Raw genomic sequence first — 17,555 nt, 5'->3', positions numbered from 1 at the left:
GCACACTGAAACCTCTGTCACATTCAGATTTGGGCCTTTTGGTTTGTGTTACAAACTGTAACACATTATAATCCTATAGTTTGCAATGTTTAAATTTTTAGCAAACTGTTTTTCTATTCACACATCCAGCAGGCGTGAAGCAGCATTAGTATGTGTAGTCAACTGTTAAACGTTCAATATTCGCTCTCCTGCTAGCTCCGCTTTGGTCCCCACCTACAATTGAGTGAAATTTGAGGTTCTTTAGCTGCGAAGTGTTCCACTATGTTAGCTAGCTGCTAATCTCGCTGCTACTTGGTGCTTGTTTGGGCTTGAATAGATTATTTTGTTTGCTTAGGAAGGTTCCTAACTGAGTGAAGAAACCCGGAAGTATCTAAGTGGAATCCTATAACTTCTTCAATGCTTATTGTGTTATCTCCTTTAGCATAGGGTGCATGTTAAGGAGGCACAAGAATTCCTTGCGACAAAACTACATAAATAACATTTGCCATTGTTTTCTTTTCCTAAGTCCTTATGATTTCTCCTTCACATCTTTCCTTGACCTCATAATGTTTTCCATTGCAGTTAAGAAAAAGCGGTTAGAAAAGGACAAAGTATGAATTTTGTTTTAACAATTTTGCAACTCTGGTCAGGTAGCGCACTGGTTTTTTTAGGCTTTTAACAGAACAGAAAGGATGCCAATGAGAGCCCCGCAGAGTGAATAAAAGTGCTAAAGCTCTGTGCCGTGAAACCAAAACAATTAACCTGAAAGACACTAAAACGCTGCATAAAGCCGAGAAGAACTACAGAGTCAAACAATAATTCTTTGTGAGACAGACATCTATCACATTACACGTTTTAATCTAAACATATTGATTATAGTAGCTTGGTTGACATAAATGATAAGATGAGATGAATTTAATGAGAAAATAAATGACGACGATTTTTGTTCTTCTAAGTAGAGTAATGCTTGAATTGTTTTCTTGTGATTAATTAAGGACAAAATAAAAGTACACGACGACTATGTGCATGTCTCTTAATTTGAAAGTCCTCTGCTGTTTTTGAAGGTGTGGGTGAGACAGTTCTCCCCCCCCTCATTAGGAAGGTCCAGACTGAGGCTCAAGACAGCAGATTGGCACATTTCCTCCCTCGGTCAACAAGCATGAATAATTCAAACGTCTGTGAATAATGCAGCATCATTACACCTCCTAATGGGAGAAGGGAGCTGGACGGTGAGGCTGGGGGGGGTTGGGGGTGAGACCAAGCTAAAAGGAGGCCCCGACACACCGCGTAGGGAGCGGACACACTCCTGCCGGACATGAATTAATAATACGGGGTCTTTGGGAGAATCGTTATTCCCCTGGAGGTGGATGTGATGCAGTATGTAAACAGGATGTTTGTATCACGCCGTGGAATTCACACATAATCCACGCAGCCGTATCTGAGAGATGGAAGCTGTGTGTGTGTGTGTGTGTGTGTGTGTGTGTGTGTGTGTGTGTGTGTGTGTGTGTGTGTGTGTGTGTGTGTGTGTGTGTGTGTGTGTGTGTGTGTGTGTGTGTGTGTGTGTGTTTTAAACGTGACCCGAGGCAAGAAGAAGTGTCACTAAACTCTCCAGAGGGGGAAAAAGGAAGCAGACGGTGTCATGGTGCAAAGCATTGTGATGTTCTACCGGGGCCTTTAGGTTACATAATCCCTGTGAATGTCAAGTGTGATGGTGTTCTACATGAGCGCTGACAAAAAGGAGGGCAGGAGGGACTGAATTCTCACCTCCTCCCTCCCCCGAGAGAGAGGAAGGATGACAGCGTCAGGTTCAATATAAAACAAGCAGAGAACACAGAAAAGACAGGTGTGGATTTCTGTTCAAAACGGAAGCCCCTGAAAGGATGTCCTCACACGGAACCAAAGTCATTACCGAACAAATGGAGATGGAGGAATGAAGGGGGAAGAAAAACATTCCATTTAGATGCAAATGCACCTCATCTCATCTCCTCTCCTCTCCTCTTTCTCCTCCTCCTCCTCCTCGTCGCGGTCCTGCACAGAGCATGGCGGCTGCGGAAGGGGGAGATTAAGACGGGGACAGATGAGTTCCGACAGGCCGGCCCTCGCGCTCGCGGAGGTATGAGGTTGTTTGTTTTCGGCGCCTGGACACCCAACATTCATTTACCCACAAAGCCAGGCTGCGGCGCTTTGACAAGGGTGATGGCAAGCCAATTACCTTTGAGCTTCCCGACAAGAAAAAAAGCCACCAAATGAAGGCGTTTGGCTCCGGCGTGTCAAACGGCAGGGCCGGACGCTTAATGGGCAGCGACAGAGCAGAGTGGAACCCTGCAGCCGGGGGGGTCGAAAACTAGTGCATATGGAGATGCTGAGGAGTGAGACTGGAAAGAATGGGAGAGAGTTAATGAAAGACAAAAGAAAATTGACATGCAGTTTTAACGCAGGGAGAAGGGGACAAATCTAAATCACCAGTGGTCAACTTTCTACGGAAGCCTAGCAAGGTCATGGTCACGATAATCTGATTTGTAATCTTGCTATAAAACCACTTTACATTTACTAAATAATGTTACAGGTGCCCCCTTAATTTGTACTCAACATAACCGTGATTTTATCAAGTATAAATTTAAAATCATGTTGAAATTGCATGGAAGAAATCATTTATAAAAGAAACTCAATAAACCAATATGCAATGCAGCAGTTAAAGGCACAGTGTTAAGGATTTGGCGGCATCTAGCAGTGTGTATGCAGATTGCAACCAACTGAATATCCTTTCACTCAATACTCCCTTTCCAAAACCACAGTAACGCTATTCAGTTTGCTCTAACAATTCTCATTTTCAGGTGATTATAGCAGATATACTATACATAATATATATAAATAAAAATGTCATATTTTATTACTGCCAATCCAAAATCCTACACACTTGCCCTTTAAGCATGTTGGGTTTTGAGCACATAAGACCTAATTTTCACAAATAAGTTTGGTACCTTAAAAGTATTCACACACTAACCAGTTCATGCTCCTTCTGAGAGGCATTCTGGGATACGTAGGAAATCACAAAAGGTAGGTTAAAAAAAAGTGCAGTCAAACACAAAACAAGGCATCAAACTCATTCATTTCCACATGGTCCCATACAGCAGTTTTACAAATATTCATAAAAATGTTTATTATTTTTATACAAATGCTAATACCTGTGAAAGTGAAACATGTCTTACATTGCAATGTCACGTCATCTTCATCACAGAGGATTGTAACCCGGCAACAGCGTGACAGACGGGGGTGATGTAGAGGAAGGGGAGGGGGGGTAAAAGGCTGGTCGTGTGAACTGGAATGGCATACATACTTACATACACACACACACACACACACACACACACATGCTTGTTGACATAAATAGATACAGTGTAAAAACAGGAGGCACAATCACATTGGGAGCGTACAAAGTTCATCTGTCAGTAGGTATAAAATGTGACCAGTGGCACACGCTTCAAATAAAGAAGTGTTGTTGGTTTTTTTGCGTTGTTCCCAGTTGCTTTAACAGTTACTAGTTTACTGTGAAAAAATGTTTTTTGCTAAAATGATGATGATTTTATTTATGAAAACATGTTGCTTCTGCCCTCAGGTAGACAAACTGACAATGTTAAGTTTAACAGCCAGGGGGCAGTAGGGGACAACCCTGCTCAGAGCCACAGACGTTACCATCACTATGACACATTTGTCTTCTTGAGTGAGTTACACATGAGCTCTTTCACCACTTTGGCTGAATTTACCGGATCAGTTCCGACAGGGTGTTGCCATGATGTAAAAAAAAATGTCTTTTTTTTTGTGCCTTTAGCTGGATTCTTCTGGCTGATTCATCAGGTGATAGAAAGAACTCCCTTCTGACCTCGAGGGATTCACTGTCAGCGTGTATGTCAGAGAACAGAGGTGAGACAAGGTAGTAAAGGAAAACCAGACGGTCCTGTTGGGAGGGAGGTTCCGCCCTGCTGCAGCTCTCACTGCTAATAAACTCAAGCAAAACGCTGAAAGATTATATCATACCTTTACTGGAGTCAATTCTCAAATAGTGGCCTTTACTGTGTTGATAGATTTAGTGCTGTGTCCATTTCCACAGCACTAATTCCATCAGTGCAGCAAGAGTCTTGATAACGATGTTCTGCTACCATGAATGAAACTCAACACTTACATTTAACATACATGGTTGAATTACCAACTAAGGACCTTTGATGCATGTCGTAAATTTCCTGTCTATCTACACGGTTGGCAACAGAGGCCCTGAATGCCGAGAGAGAAATAAAAGCAAAGCATTCCAGTGATCCTTTTTCTGATCTAAATTATTTTCTCTTCTTTGCTCATCGATTTACCTTTAGTAAATCATTAGGTGTTGTTGGAGGACCTTTTGGGCTTTATATATTTTTAAGTTACTCTGTTCACCTGTTCGCACAGATGAGAAAAAAATCAAAAATTGACTGGGGAAACATTTAGTGTCAGGATCGTTTTGCATTTGTTGTTGTAATACTAGTTTTGGCCACAAGTTCCCAACTACCCCCTGTTCTAAAGAGGACTGAAAAGCATTCATGTTTTCTTTTCAGGTGTGAAAATTCACTCACCTGGAAGAAAACACGAATGCTTCCGCAACACTTTTTCCCCCCATTCTTCCCTTTTTTTAAAAAAGAGAAGATTTTACAAAACAACTAAGATCAGACTTAGAGAAAATGAATCAACAGATTTTTTTCCTCAATGGCCTCTCTGGGCTTTCTGCAACTGTCTGTCAAACGAAGGCAAAAGTAAATAATGTGTAGGCTTTTAATGTGAAAAAACAAAAGGAAGTGTTGAGCTTTAATGCTGGTAGCAGAGTACGGCAAAGAAGAAACAACTAGAAAGCAGATAGAACAATAAAAACTCTGATCTGTACTGTGGAAGATTAAACCAGATTTACCATGAGAGCTGTTGTTGTAGAATACAGGTAATTCCACCCCGTAAATGATTTTATTACCTGGGCTTTATTATGGAGGGGCCTATACTTGTTCACGCTGGATAAGCTTAATTAAAATCCGGCTTTTATATCAGAATTTACAGTATTTCGACTGCTGCTGTGTAACCCACACAGGGGGAATTCTGTTTTAGAGTAATCAGTAGTACGTTTTATCCGTGACATCGTGGCTCCGTCTCTCCTCCTCGCTGCCTTATTTTCCCTCGTGTCAGGCAGACGTGAAAGCCCTAAGAAGGTTACTGAACCGACGAGGCAGGGCAAATGTTTTTAACGGGCATGCGTCCAGCGTCTCTTATGATCTGGATCGGTGTGACTTCAACCCGGTGTTAAACATGGCGTGTGTCTGTGTGTTGTTTCCAACTAGAGTGGAACAATATCTTGAATTTTGCTCCACTGCACCTGGAGAAGAATCGGGTCAAGACTCAAAGAAGTGTCCGGAACTCTTCAGATATAGATGTAGTGATAAGGAGATAGAGAGGAGAGGAAAACAGTCTGAGATCACATGTTCCGTCCTATTTCAGTGAATTATTTTCATTTATAAAACATACATAGATGTGCATTCAATGCAAAGTCTGCATTTAATTTGGTTGAGCATCCGAACACTTTCAAATGTTGCAGACAAGGATATCTGTCATGCGTTTCCGTGTGGCTTAAAAACACCTAAATCCAAGTCAAACCATCGCAGTCCTTAGTGGTTTATCTGTCCGTCCGTCCGTCCCGTGGAAATAAAAGAGCGACCGAGACAGCAGAGTCTCTGTGCCGATGTCAGGAACCTCTAACGCGCCGTCTTGTTTTGCTCAAACAAACAAAAAAGGAACGAGTGATTGTGCATCATCCGGCCTCTCTCTTTTGATTTCATCCAAATCAAAACATAAAAAAAGATCAATATATTCAAACATGAGCGTAATATATAGATTCATATATAATATATAAAAAAAAATAAAAACTGCAAACCCAAAACATTTGAGAGCAACGAAACAGAGTGAAGAATTTAAAAAAAAAAAGTTCGGGGTCCTACACAGAGGTTTCCGACTGTAGCCGCAGTACGAACTTGTGCGACTTGGGGTCGATGTATTCCTCCGACATCTGGATGTAAGGGATCCTCTTGGTCGTCACCACCAGGCTGAAGTCCGCGCACCGCAGCACGAAGGTGGAGCCGTCTTTCAGGCCGTTGGTGACCGACGCCTCGCTGACCAGCGTCCACTGACGTGCCCGCCAGTGGTCCCGGCTGTACTGCAGGGTGGGACCCGGGGTCAGGTAGCACTCCAGGAACGCCTGGGCGGGGAGGGAAACACACAAACACAGTGTTATCAAAACTCAGAATAAGTTATCAGATCACGTGGGATTTCATTTATTTTAAATCGGGACCTTGGGCGTCATGTTGTTGGTGATGCAGAAGGCCAGGTGCTGCTGGATGCTCTCCATGCTGTGGCAGTGCTGCTGCTTGGTGGTCCTCAGGTACTTCTGCAGGGCGCGCGCCATGGACGGGAAGATGGCCTGCGCCGCCTCCCGGGGGTCCATCACGTCCCCCGGGGCTTTCTTCTGCTCCTCCTCCTGCATGCGCTTGATGTGCGTGAACGCCTCCTCCACCGCCACCACCAGTCTGGAGAGAAAAAAAAAGAAAACGTGTCTCTCAAAGCTGGCGAAACTCCAGACTGGAATATTCTGTCGCTAAAGACGCAACCCGTGTTTGTAATCTCTGAGATGGCCGGAAATGAATTACCGTGATTTGCGCTTGCGAACGCGCCTCTCGTGCTCCGCCTCCTCGTAGTACAGCTCGTTGTGGCTGGTGTCTCGGCGGCGGGCGGCGGCGGCGATCATGGCCCGGGACTGGGAGTGGGCCATTCCTGCTGATGCTGCTGCTGCGTTGTTCCCCGGACCTGTCGAGGACAAACAGAGATGAGACGGGGATGTCTTTAAAACCTTAAACTCACAGCTAAAGGGACAAAGAAATCCTTGGTGAGGACATAAAGATGCAACGTTTGCTTAGATTATTGATGCACATAAACCACGGTCCATTTCATCACTGGCATTATTAAAAACCCCGGCAGCTGACGTGAACAGTCGTAATACTTAACTGTTTCGAGCACTGTGATGATTGTAAAATCAAAAGAAGAAGAAAAACTTCTCATCCACTCATTACTATTGATATTCAAGCATTCCCTTTCCTCTGCCACTCGGTGCCTTCAGGAGTCTAATTAAAGAACTTCAAAAGTTTACATTTTCCTTTTGGAACGAGGACGGGAGGCTGCTGATGAACCCCGCCTGGTGTTAATGCAGGTTAAAAGAAGGCAGAGCTGATGAATTATTTATGCAGGGCAGGGATTCTGCGTGAACGGAATAATTCATGGACGGGGAGAGGAGGGAGATTTTAGCTCCCCGAGCGCTCGGTATCACTGCACTTAGATGGGATTTATGCGTGAGAAGTATTACACTGAAAGCTGTGTGTTGCCATGTCAGGAGCAGGCACACCTTGAATGTGTTTATACGCGTTTTGTATGGAAGAAATTAAAATGCCTTAATAATAAAAACAATACAGTGAATGGTTAAAACGATGTATCATTTACATCCACGTAAAATAAAAGCTGTGAACGCAGCAAAACAGTCACAGAGACTCAAATTGTTAGCTCCGATAATTACAACACGACCAAGAGCAGAATATCAATGCATTAAATAAATAAGTAAATAAATGAATGAAATGAAAAAGTTACACAGGTACATGTAATGGGAATATTATGCAATTATGAAAAAATTGAAAAACAAAAAACACCTAGATGTTGTGATATAATTTTAATGAGACATGGAATCAGCCACTATAGGCAAAAGTCTATATAATTGTCCTTTTAATATGTTTTATTTAATAGTGACAAGAAATGTGTATATTAAAGCATTTTGGATTTCACTTTGTTTCTTTGTCTGATTTGTTTTTAATGGTGTCACTTTTAATCTTCCATATTTTACAAGATTATTTTGAAGACAAACACTTTATCCAGAGGGATTCATCCTCAATCCCCGATAAGGAGGCAAAGAAAACAACACAGAGACCAAATTGGCTTGTCTGCCGTCTTAAAATCACCTGGACCCATTTGGATTGCAGCGTAATTGAGTGCTAGGGCCGCTTTGCGCCCAGGGGCTCCGCCACTCTTTAATCAAGGAAAGATTATTGTCTGTCCCGGAGTTCCGACTTATTTATTTACAACACTGGTGAGGCTGCAGAGAGAGGAGGAGGAGGAGGAGGAGGGGGAAGTAAAAGCTCCAGACATGAGAAAGAGAAAGAGAAAGAGAAGAAAGAGAAAGAGAAAGAGAGAGAGAGGGGGTCCCTGAGTAGCTGCTGCAGGATGAAAATGAAGGAGGATGAGACCTGAGAGAGAAATGACAAGACCGGCAGCGTAATAGCCATCGATTTATCAGCCGTCCCCCATGAACATTTAAGAGGAGGTGGAAGAAAGGAGGGAGACAAACTACAGCAGTAGAAAAAAAAATCTAAACGAGGAGGGAGTCAAGTTAGTGCACTTAAGTGAAGCTTGAGTACACTTAAGGGAGAGGAATAATTTAACACAGAGGGTTTGTGCTACGTTCTGCCAGCTGTTGTGAGGAAGACTTTGAACTTTTTTTTTTTCCCCATCAACCTGTGGCGTGCAAAGAGTGACGAGTGAGTGTGAAGCATCATTTATGTGTGAAAAGGAGGCGTGGCTTCAAGGACATCGAAACGTGCACACATTTTACGATTTAAGGTGACTTTTATAGAGTGAATTAAAGGTGCTTTAGTTGGTAGCAGCGCTGCGTTTACTTACTGTCCAAAAGGTAGGCTTTCAGTTTAGCTCTAAAGGCGTCTTAAAGGGTGAGCGTCAGTGTGAGGAGACACAGGAGGAGAGGAGAGAGAACATTTTGAGGAGGATATCGAATAACTACACACGTGTTGTAGCGCATCGGCTACAAATCACCTGCGATTTACGTTACTGGCGACAGATTTTTCCAATTATGATAGCGGTCGAAGATCTTATTTCCTCCCTTCCAGGCAGCGCATTCCAGCGCTGTATGGAAGTCGACCTGCAGAGACTTGAGGTGAGCTTTGGATGGTGATCTGTCACAGGGAGCCGCTCAGTAAAGGTGAATTATTAGTGCAGTTTTGAAAAATATGCGGGAAAAGTTGCTGCGGAATGCTCCCAAAAATCTGTCTTCCAGTATCAATGTGTGACTATCTGCCAGTTTTTCTTAGTATTCTCTAATATACTAATATATTTAGTTTTCTTGTGATTTCGTCACATGAAGATGGTTCAAGGTAACATATACAAGGATTCTTGTACATACAAAGAGTATTTAACACAAAATATATAATATATTCACTATTGCCTTGCAAAATACAAAAAAAAAACGATATCAAAAATAAATTAAACAATAAAAAAATTCCAGACACTAGATCAAATACAATTTCTTACTTTCTATCAAAGTGACACATTATATCTCTGCAAGAAAATGTGGATTCGAAAGAGACCCAAAGAGGTTATCTTGAGCCCCAACTGCATGAATTACAGCTTTATTTTTAATTTATCGATGTTGATTTCAGGGAAAAAAACCTCAGTGTATTTTTGTCTTTTTAGCGGAAATGAAATCTGCAAATATAATTTCCCTGAGGGCTATCTTGGTGTTATTTCATTGCGTTTCGAACAAAACAGGAAATTTGAAGGCATCACTTTATTGAAGGGAAATTTTGATGGCCATATTTTTTTATACATCAAATGGACTTAAGAAAATGATTTATTCAGTGTCAAGATGATTTTCATATAATACTAAAATGGTTGCAAATGAATGGCTGCCTGGAAGTATCGATGGAAGATATAAATCGAAAAAGATTCAAAGCCGAGTCAATAATAAACATTACCGTTAGCTGCAGCCCTACAATAATCTCAAAAAGTAGCGCTACATGTTATTTGAAAATCAACAACCTCTTCTGTGTTATAAGGGATAAACAGAGTAATAAAGAGTATAGTGTGTACCCATCATATATGTGAGGAAGAAAAAGCAGACCCTGGAGAATCACACATGAGAAACAAAGACACAAAACGGAGTTCAAAGACCGTCCCACTCACCATCAGCCGGGGCTGCTGGGAACTCACCATCCACGTTGTAGACCTTGAGGCCGGCCAGGTGCTTGGCGGCGCGGGACTTGGAGGCGGACAGCAGCGCCGGGTTGTGCACCGGGAAGTCGCAGTAGTAGTGCTCCAAGATGGCCAGGGCCGCCCGCTGGATGCTGCAGAGGAGAGGAGTTAGAGAGCAGCTTTAGGCCGAGGAAACGTTCTGAGGTTTAGATCCAGGTGGCTCTATGCCAGCGTGAGAGGTCGAGCTCTGAGAACTGAGAGGAGAACCTGAGAAAAACTAGCCACGGGGCGTTTCTCACTTCTAATACCAAATACTAGGAGTATTTCCTGCAGTAATTCTGCAACCCTTCTTGCTGAATACAGAAGAACAGTAAAGGGCACCAACAGAAGGAAGTGTTCTCTTTAAAAACTTCTAGGATTTCTCGACGCCGGCAAGTATCGTCTTCAGAGAGGTAACAAGGAGGTGGGCAGAGAATAACATCTTAAAAATGTGAATTAATTACACACTTTTACAGTATTGACAACGGGACTATGTCACATTAAAACTGTAGAAAGAAAGAAGGTGGGGGGGGTTAGGAAAGGAGTTGACCTTGAGGTAAGATTAGAAACAAGGAGTCGCCTCCTGAGAACTCAAAGATCTAACGATGTTACTTAAATTAATGCCAGAGCAGGAATTCCCCTCTACGCCGCGGCACCAAAAAAAAGAGAACGAACAACACACTTGAACACTTTTCACACAGCCAACAGATACATTCTGATAAACACTGTTGAAAAACGAAAAAGAAACGCAGAAAACAACCTACTGGGAGACTAAAAAGACTCATCACAATAGGAACAGGGAGGATTTCTGCATTTCCTTGTTGTCGTATCAGTTTAATTCTGCTTCTTATTCACTTTTATGATGTATAAAAAGGGAGGGAACACTGATGTGTTCTCCTGAGCAGCTCCTTCACACCGTGGATCAGAGAGCATGCCGGCTCTTGTCCGTCCCAACATGGCGCTGTTAAACCGATTGTACACAAGCAGGCTGTTCTCACATGCTACACGACATAAATCACTCGTTTATTACATACTGCCTCCGTTTTCCTGGAAGTAAGCTGCAAGAGAGGTTAAAGGGAGGCCACGTTACTTTTGACATTTAGTAACACAGTCTTGTTATTCACGGATTAAGTAGCTGCCACGACTCTGTAGTGACGCCACAACAGCTCACTTCCTGTGACCTGCATTTGGCGGACGGGACGGCAGCAGATGTTGACAGCTGTTAAATGACCCGAGATACCACTTTATCTGCGGAACACTGGGCCCTTCTCTATTCCAGCTGCATGCGCTTGTGTGGACGCATTCATAGGTGTGTGAAGCTTCAATGTGTCCTCTGTCATTGCTTAAGCCACGTGAGGAGCTAACTCGATATATATATGAACAACAGCACATACTAGACTGCAGCATGCACCTCCTGTTTTCCCAGAGGAGGATCACGGTGTTACAACATACTTTTCTGCCCTCTTGTAGCTTCGGTCTCTTCCTTGGAACAAACCGTACAGTAAGTGGTGGGGGTCATTAGAAATACCACCGGCGGATGCAAACCACCCAGACATCCAGTCGGCATTAAAGCGTCATTCTTTCTCACTGCTCATCCCTGCTGAGAGTCACATGTGCTGTACAACATCATGGCAGGCTAACAGAGTTACAGCGGGGATCTGTAGATTGGTTTACAGACTAAAAATAACACCACTTGTGAAAAGAGGATGGGGGGGGTGTCTTCGAGTTCTTCTGTAGAATTTCACTGCATCTAAAGAAAATGGAAAACAGAGGGAAAAGGCAACATATTCCTGTTGTTTTCTTCATTTGTTTTTGAACAAAATGCTGTTGTGTTTAGGAGCTTGTTCAAAGAAACAGTTTTCTCTGACTTAAAAGAACAATATGTCATTTTCTGTCTCTCATTCAAAACAATAACAAAAGATGCAGTTTGGGGACGTTCTGAAGTAGTGGGGGTAAATGTGCCATGTGTACTGAAGGACTGAATGACTTAATCATTAATTGTTTAGAGCAAATACCCCCAAAAGACTGGGTCCAGACCCACAGGTGGGTAGCAAGAAATATTATTTGGGTCCCCAAATATATTTGCAGAACTTCTTCCATGAATCTTATATTTAACATTTTAAAGTTGCAAATGTACTTATTGTCATTGTACAACAGGGATGTGCACACAATGCAGTTTGTAGACCCATTCTGCTACTTAAAGAAAACACAAAAATATATATATATGAAATAGCTGAATTGTAGATATATAAATCTAGCATGTTGAGAACTTGTTTGCGATGGTCTCTCATTTTTTCTAAAATGGGTCCTCAGCAATAAAGCTCCTGTCACCTAAAAGCACCTTTGTGTTATATTCACTTTTTAGATCAAACATTTCTATGATTTGTTCTGGTTTGTTGGTTTATTTGCCAGATCAATATCACAAGCGACAACAAGCGTAGTGCAACCTATTAACAGTTTTGTATTTGAAGTTGTATTAGAAGGGAAAAGCTGCCAGAAGAAACTCAGAAGATGTGAGTGTGTCAGTCATGAGTTCGACTGAAGGAAAACAAACTCATCAGAGCACATCTGGAGGCGGCGCTCCTCTCAGCCGAAGGGGCAGTAAGGAGACTGGCAGTCTCTCCCGCAGTTAACTCTGTTGCATAAAGCCTTCAAACAGACAGAACCATTGTTCAGACAAAAATGTGCCTCTAACTGACTTCGATCAATCATTAAGCCGAGCAAACATCACACGAAACCACTCAAAGCGAGCAGCTAAACTGGCCGACGTATCCGCGTCTCACATGGAAATAAAGAACAACTGTAGACCACTTTGATAACCGGTTGCCCTGGAGACCTTCTCTAACGTTGCTGCTCAGGACTGACCAGTCAGGAAACGTGTACTGGGAAGTCCCCCCCCCCCCCCCGTCTGTCTGTAAGGAATGCGTTCACATTCAGCTTGTCAGAAAAGGCTTCCTCCGGCCCTCCAGATTGGCATCAAAGGCCAGGCAGATAGAGACAAGCCTTCAGGGCCCCCGGGGGCCCCGTCTGGTCACCATTATGATGAGGCCAAACATGCCAGAAAAAACAGGAATGAAAGCAGCAGCCGCCCTTCTGTTAGTGGAGGAGATACATGAGAGGAAACACACACACTTGTGTTGGTGCTTCTCTGTATGATGCATGTTTGTGGCTGCGTGTCCATGAATCATTTGCATGTATGTTGAGCAGTTACACACACACACGCGTGTCTTGTGTTTATGTGCATGCAGGCTGACCAGATGCTGCTCTCCGGTCTGCAGGGAGCGCTAATTAGCCGTGTGTTTACAGTCACAGACGGACAACAGAGCGCTGCCGGCCAAGCAGCATGAATGAAACCAGCTTACAAAAGACAACACCCCCCGAGGAAGCTGACACACACACACACACACACACACACACACACACACACACACACACACACACACACACACACACACACACACACACACACACACACACACACACACACACACACACACACACACACACACACACACACACACACACACACACACACACACACACACACACGTCTGACCTGTTTCTAGCATTGCTCAATCGATACGCCTTTCAGCCTCGTGAAGGTTCATCTTAACAGTTTGTTTTTACATATTTTATCCCATTAACTATAATGATAATGACTGATATATCACTGTGGACATAATTCCAATGAGAACAGAGTGATGCTCAAAATCTGGTAAAGCTGCCTTCATGTCGGCATGTATATAAATAGTTTCCCCAAATTTGGAGATTATTACATATTTTTTTAGAACTCCAGGTTCAATTGAGGGTTGCATCAGCATTAGCCTAAAAAAAAAAAAAATCCAGTATTTGTGGGGCTATACTAGATATCTTCCGGTTCTAAAACGTCCTTACTTCAAGGAATTTATTATTCATTATTCAAGGTATCCAAGCAGCAACACAGTTTCTTCTAGGAGAACTATTCCCCCGTTAATAACCAATACAGGAACATTAAATCTTATGAAATCAACGACAGCAAAAATGCAGCACAAATGTTTTTCTAATCTTGTTTGCTTATGAAGGTCATATAGAAGGATCGGTATTACACTGACACTGTTTGATAACCAGTTAAAATTATAAAGACACAAAGTGTGAACCAGTCCACCTGCAAAACTACAGACAGAGAGGACCTGAGTGGGAGAACAGATATGGGGGATAATACTTCATCCATCCGGTCATAAAAAGAGGCCCATCTATAAATCCGTCATGATTTATGAGTGTGTGTGTGTGTGTGAGACTGGGGTGTGAGACTGCGTATTGATACCAGGGAGCTGCTGTGTTTGGCCAAAAAATGGGATCATCCTATTTTTGCTCAGAGGTCGTAAAAGCGCTGGTTGGTCTAGTCTGAGCTGTTCTTTGCCACACACACACACACACACACACACACACACACACACACACACACACACACACACACACACACACACACACACACACACACACACACACACACACACACACACACACACACACACACACACACACACACACACACACACACCTTTCTTTCACATACATGTTAGGATTCTTCAACACTACCCTCCCATTAAGTATTAATCCCTCGTTCTCTATTCTGTCTCTCCCTGCCTCCGTCTCCCGGGTCTCCCCTCTCTGTACTCCACCCTCTGTGTACTGCTCCTTTTCTGAGGACTTGCCTCTCTGAAGTCTCCCCCACCCCTCTCCTTTTTTTTTTTTTTTTTTTTTTTCTTTTTTTTTTGACTCCCGGCACGATTTCCTCTCCCCATCAGCCACTTTGTCTACACGCCTTCTTGCCTCTGCGTTTTCTTCCATCTTGCCTTTCTCTTTTCCTTACTCTCAGTCTTTTGTATGAGTTACTTCCTCCCATTTACAAATGTTTAACTGTTGGCTTCCCTCTTCCTTATTTCCCCGTCTATCTCACATGGGGTGTCCCAGTTTCTTTCTCTCCCTCGCCCTTCATCTCGTCTGCACGTCCTCTTTTCCCTCCCTTTCATCACCCCCCCAAGTTGTCCTCAACTGTCATCTATCAACATGACTCTCTTTACCTTGTGTCCTGTCCTTTCCTCTCTCTACCCACACACACACACACATCTAGGTATGCTGCTAGCTCGCTGGCAGCATCCACAATGCCTCAGTATGAAGCCTGAACAGACAGATAACAATCTGTTGTGGAAAGTCTAAAATTCAGACGTTTGTTATTGTAAACGACCCCCATAAAAAGACCAATCGGAGCCTGATTCATCTCCTTCCTCTGTGCCAGAGAGCTTCATTGTTCACATCAATGAGCCACGCTGTTTACTGGCTGACATGTTGCTTCATTACCATGGAAAAACACACACACACACACACACACACACACACACACACACACCACACACACACACGTATATTCTGTCTGGATTCCACATACATTGTCCAGGTGCCCCAAATACTCGCTAGAGCAACAAACGTGGATTAATCCACCGCTGAAAATAGTCCCCAACAAACAGTATTTTTCTTCCACTTTGGGTAACGTTAGATAAAAACTACAGTGCCCAGCTGTTTGAAGAAATGACTGAGCCTTTGAAAAATTTATGAAAACCTCTTGATAACAAACGTTGAAACAAATCGTCTGCCATGTTTGCAGAAGATATAAGAAGACAGGAGCGTACAACATCAAACCGGCTAGCTGCTCGGCGCTTCCTCACCTGAGCTGTCCCAGGTTGTAGTGCCTCATCTCGCCGTCGGTGGAGCGCGCCACGCACACGGAGAAGCACGGCTGGAGCTGCCGGAGCTCCAGCAGCACGATGGCCAGGTAGTGGATGAAGAGCAGAGCGTCCACCAGCGACACGGCGTACTGCACGATGCCCTGGTAGTTCTCGTCCTGCAAACAGGTTTCAACAGAATATAAACTACATGCAAATGCAGTAAACATTTCTAAACAAAAAAAACATAAAATACTCATAAAATACTTTTTTTAATACTGAAAAAATAAATAAAAGGAGCTTGTACACATGTAAAACAAGATGTGGAGCGTATGAATATTTAGATACATTTCAAAGGATTGCTAGCGTTTTACTGTTTTCCTACATTCATTCTGAATGAGGGACCCACTGGGATTTTAAATTATGACTTGCACAGTAAATACACAGCACTGGGGAAACCAAATATCTCCTTTGGTTGTTTGTGATTTGGTTGAGCTCCTAAAGGCATTAAAAATGAATGCGTCTGCAATGCATGAAACCTCTCCCACTGCTACTGGAAATATTTGGTTCTGTGCGTCTTGAATTCCCATGTTTATTTTGACTTAGCGTGCTCTTACAAGCAGTGATATTATTATATTTTTAAAGCCTCTCCACTCACCTGTGAGTCGAGTATCCTGACGCCGTAGAACAGCCAGTAGGAGACCACGAAGAGCAGCACCAGCACGGCGAGCAGCGCCCGGAACACGAAGACCCGCGGGAGGCCAGCCCGCGGCGGCCTGAAGAAGAGCGCCCAGACGGCCAGCAGCAGAATGAGCAGCTTGAAGGCCACGGAGATGAAGAGGCCCTCGCACGCCGTGCCGCAGGTCTGCAGCTTCTCCGGCCAGAGGAGGTGGGGGAGCGCCAGGAAGGCGAGCGGCGTCAGGAACACCAGCAGGCCCATGATCACGGCCAAGGTCAGCGTGAAGTAGCGGCGGCAGTCGAGCCCCACGCTGTCCTCCAGGTCCTTGGTGATGCGGACGATGTCCTCCTGGGAGAGGCTGTGCTCCGACGTGCCCGTGACGGCCGTGGTGGTCTCGCCCCAGTTGTCATCCTGGAGGAGGAGGAAACAAGGAGGGATTTAAAATAACGGGCGCAATTTAAATCACTTATTTCATAATTCTTAACTTCTTAAACCTCACTGGATAGAAACTGATCTGGACAGCCATCATAGAGGACGTTTTATTATCTCTTTTCCTTTATTCCCTTCTACATCAACCTGTTTACATTAAATATTAATGTTTTTATGTACACATTCTATGCTCATGTCATATCTATTTTTAATGCAGCTGTCTAGGTCAGTATAATGTGTACATGTCTTATACAGTTTTAACATGTATGTATGTAGATATTTGAGTATGAATTTCAATCCAGATATCTCATATATGAAAATATGTCTGACCAACAATTTGTCCAATATTTTTTCTCCCCAGTTGTTTGTAAGATTAGAATAAAATAAATCTGAAATATTTTCTACTCATCATTTGTCATACCTCCTTTTAATCTGTATGATGCATGATATAATTTAGTCTAGTTTAGATTCATAGATTTAGTCTATTCATAGGAGTCCTTCACAATCATTCACACGTGACATTAGAGATCACTATACTTCAGCTACATATTTACATTACTTCCCTTAGTTGTTAAGGCTACGACATTATTTCTACAACTATTTTTTTTAAATGAATTGACAACCAAATCATTTTTTTTTTG

The 17,555-nt window shown here is 43.1% G+C and overlaps 1 protein-coding gene across 3 annotated transcripts in view; it reads right to left on the bottom strand.

Moving 5' to 3' along the window:
• Window positions 1-3,078: 3,078 nt before the first annotated feature.
• The window catches only part of LOC129111722 (vang-like protein 1), a 47,495-nt gene continuing 33,018 nt past the window's right edge, over window positions 3,079-17,555 (bottom strand). For 2 of the 3 annotated variants that reach the window (XM_054623792.1, XM_054623793.1), the window contains 6 exons: window positions 16,465-16,896; window positions 15,810-15,985; window positions 10,057-10,217; window positions 6,690-6,846; window positions 6,335-6,569; window positions 3,079-6,241 (listed from right to left, as the gene is read on the bottom strand). In XM_054623792.1, coding sequence (XP_054479767.1) covers window positions 5,981-6,241; window positions 6,335-6,569; window positions 6,690-6,846; window positions 10,057-10,217; window positions 15,810-15,985; window positions 16,465-16,896 — 1,422 coding nt within the window. In that variant the 3' untranslated portion in view covers window positions 3,079-5,980. The remainder of the gene's footprint in view (window positions 6,242-6,334; window positions 6,570-6,689; window positions 6,847-10,056; window positions 10,218-15,809; window positions 15,986-16,464; window positions 16,897-17,555) is intronic. The other variant, XM_054623794.1, reaches the window with a different exon arrangement.

The sequence above is a fragment of the Anoplopoma fimbria genome, chromosome 22 (assembly GCF_027596085.1).
Source record: "Anoplopoma fimbria isolate UVic2021 breed Golden Eagle Sablefish chromosome 22, Afim_UVic_2022, whole genome shotgun sequence".
NCBI classification, from domain to species: domain Eukaryota; kingdom Metazoa; phylum Chordata; class Actinopteri; order Perciformes; family Anoplopomatidae; genus Anoplopoma; species Anoplopoma fimbria.
This window is presented reverse-complemented; position numbering and strand designations above follow the sequence as displayed.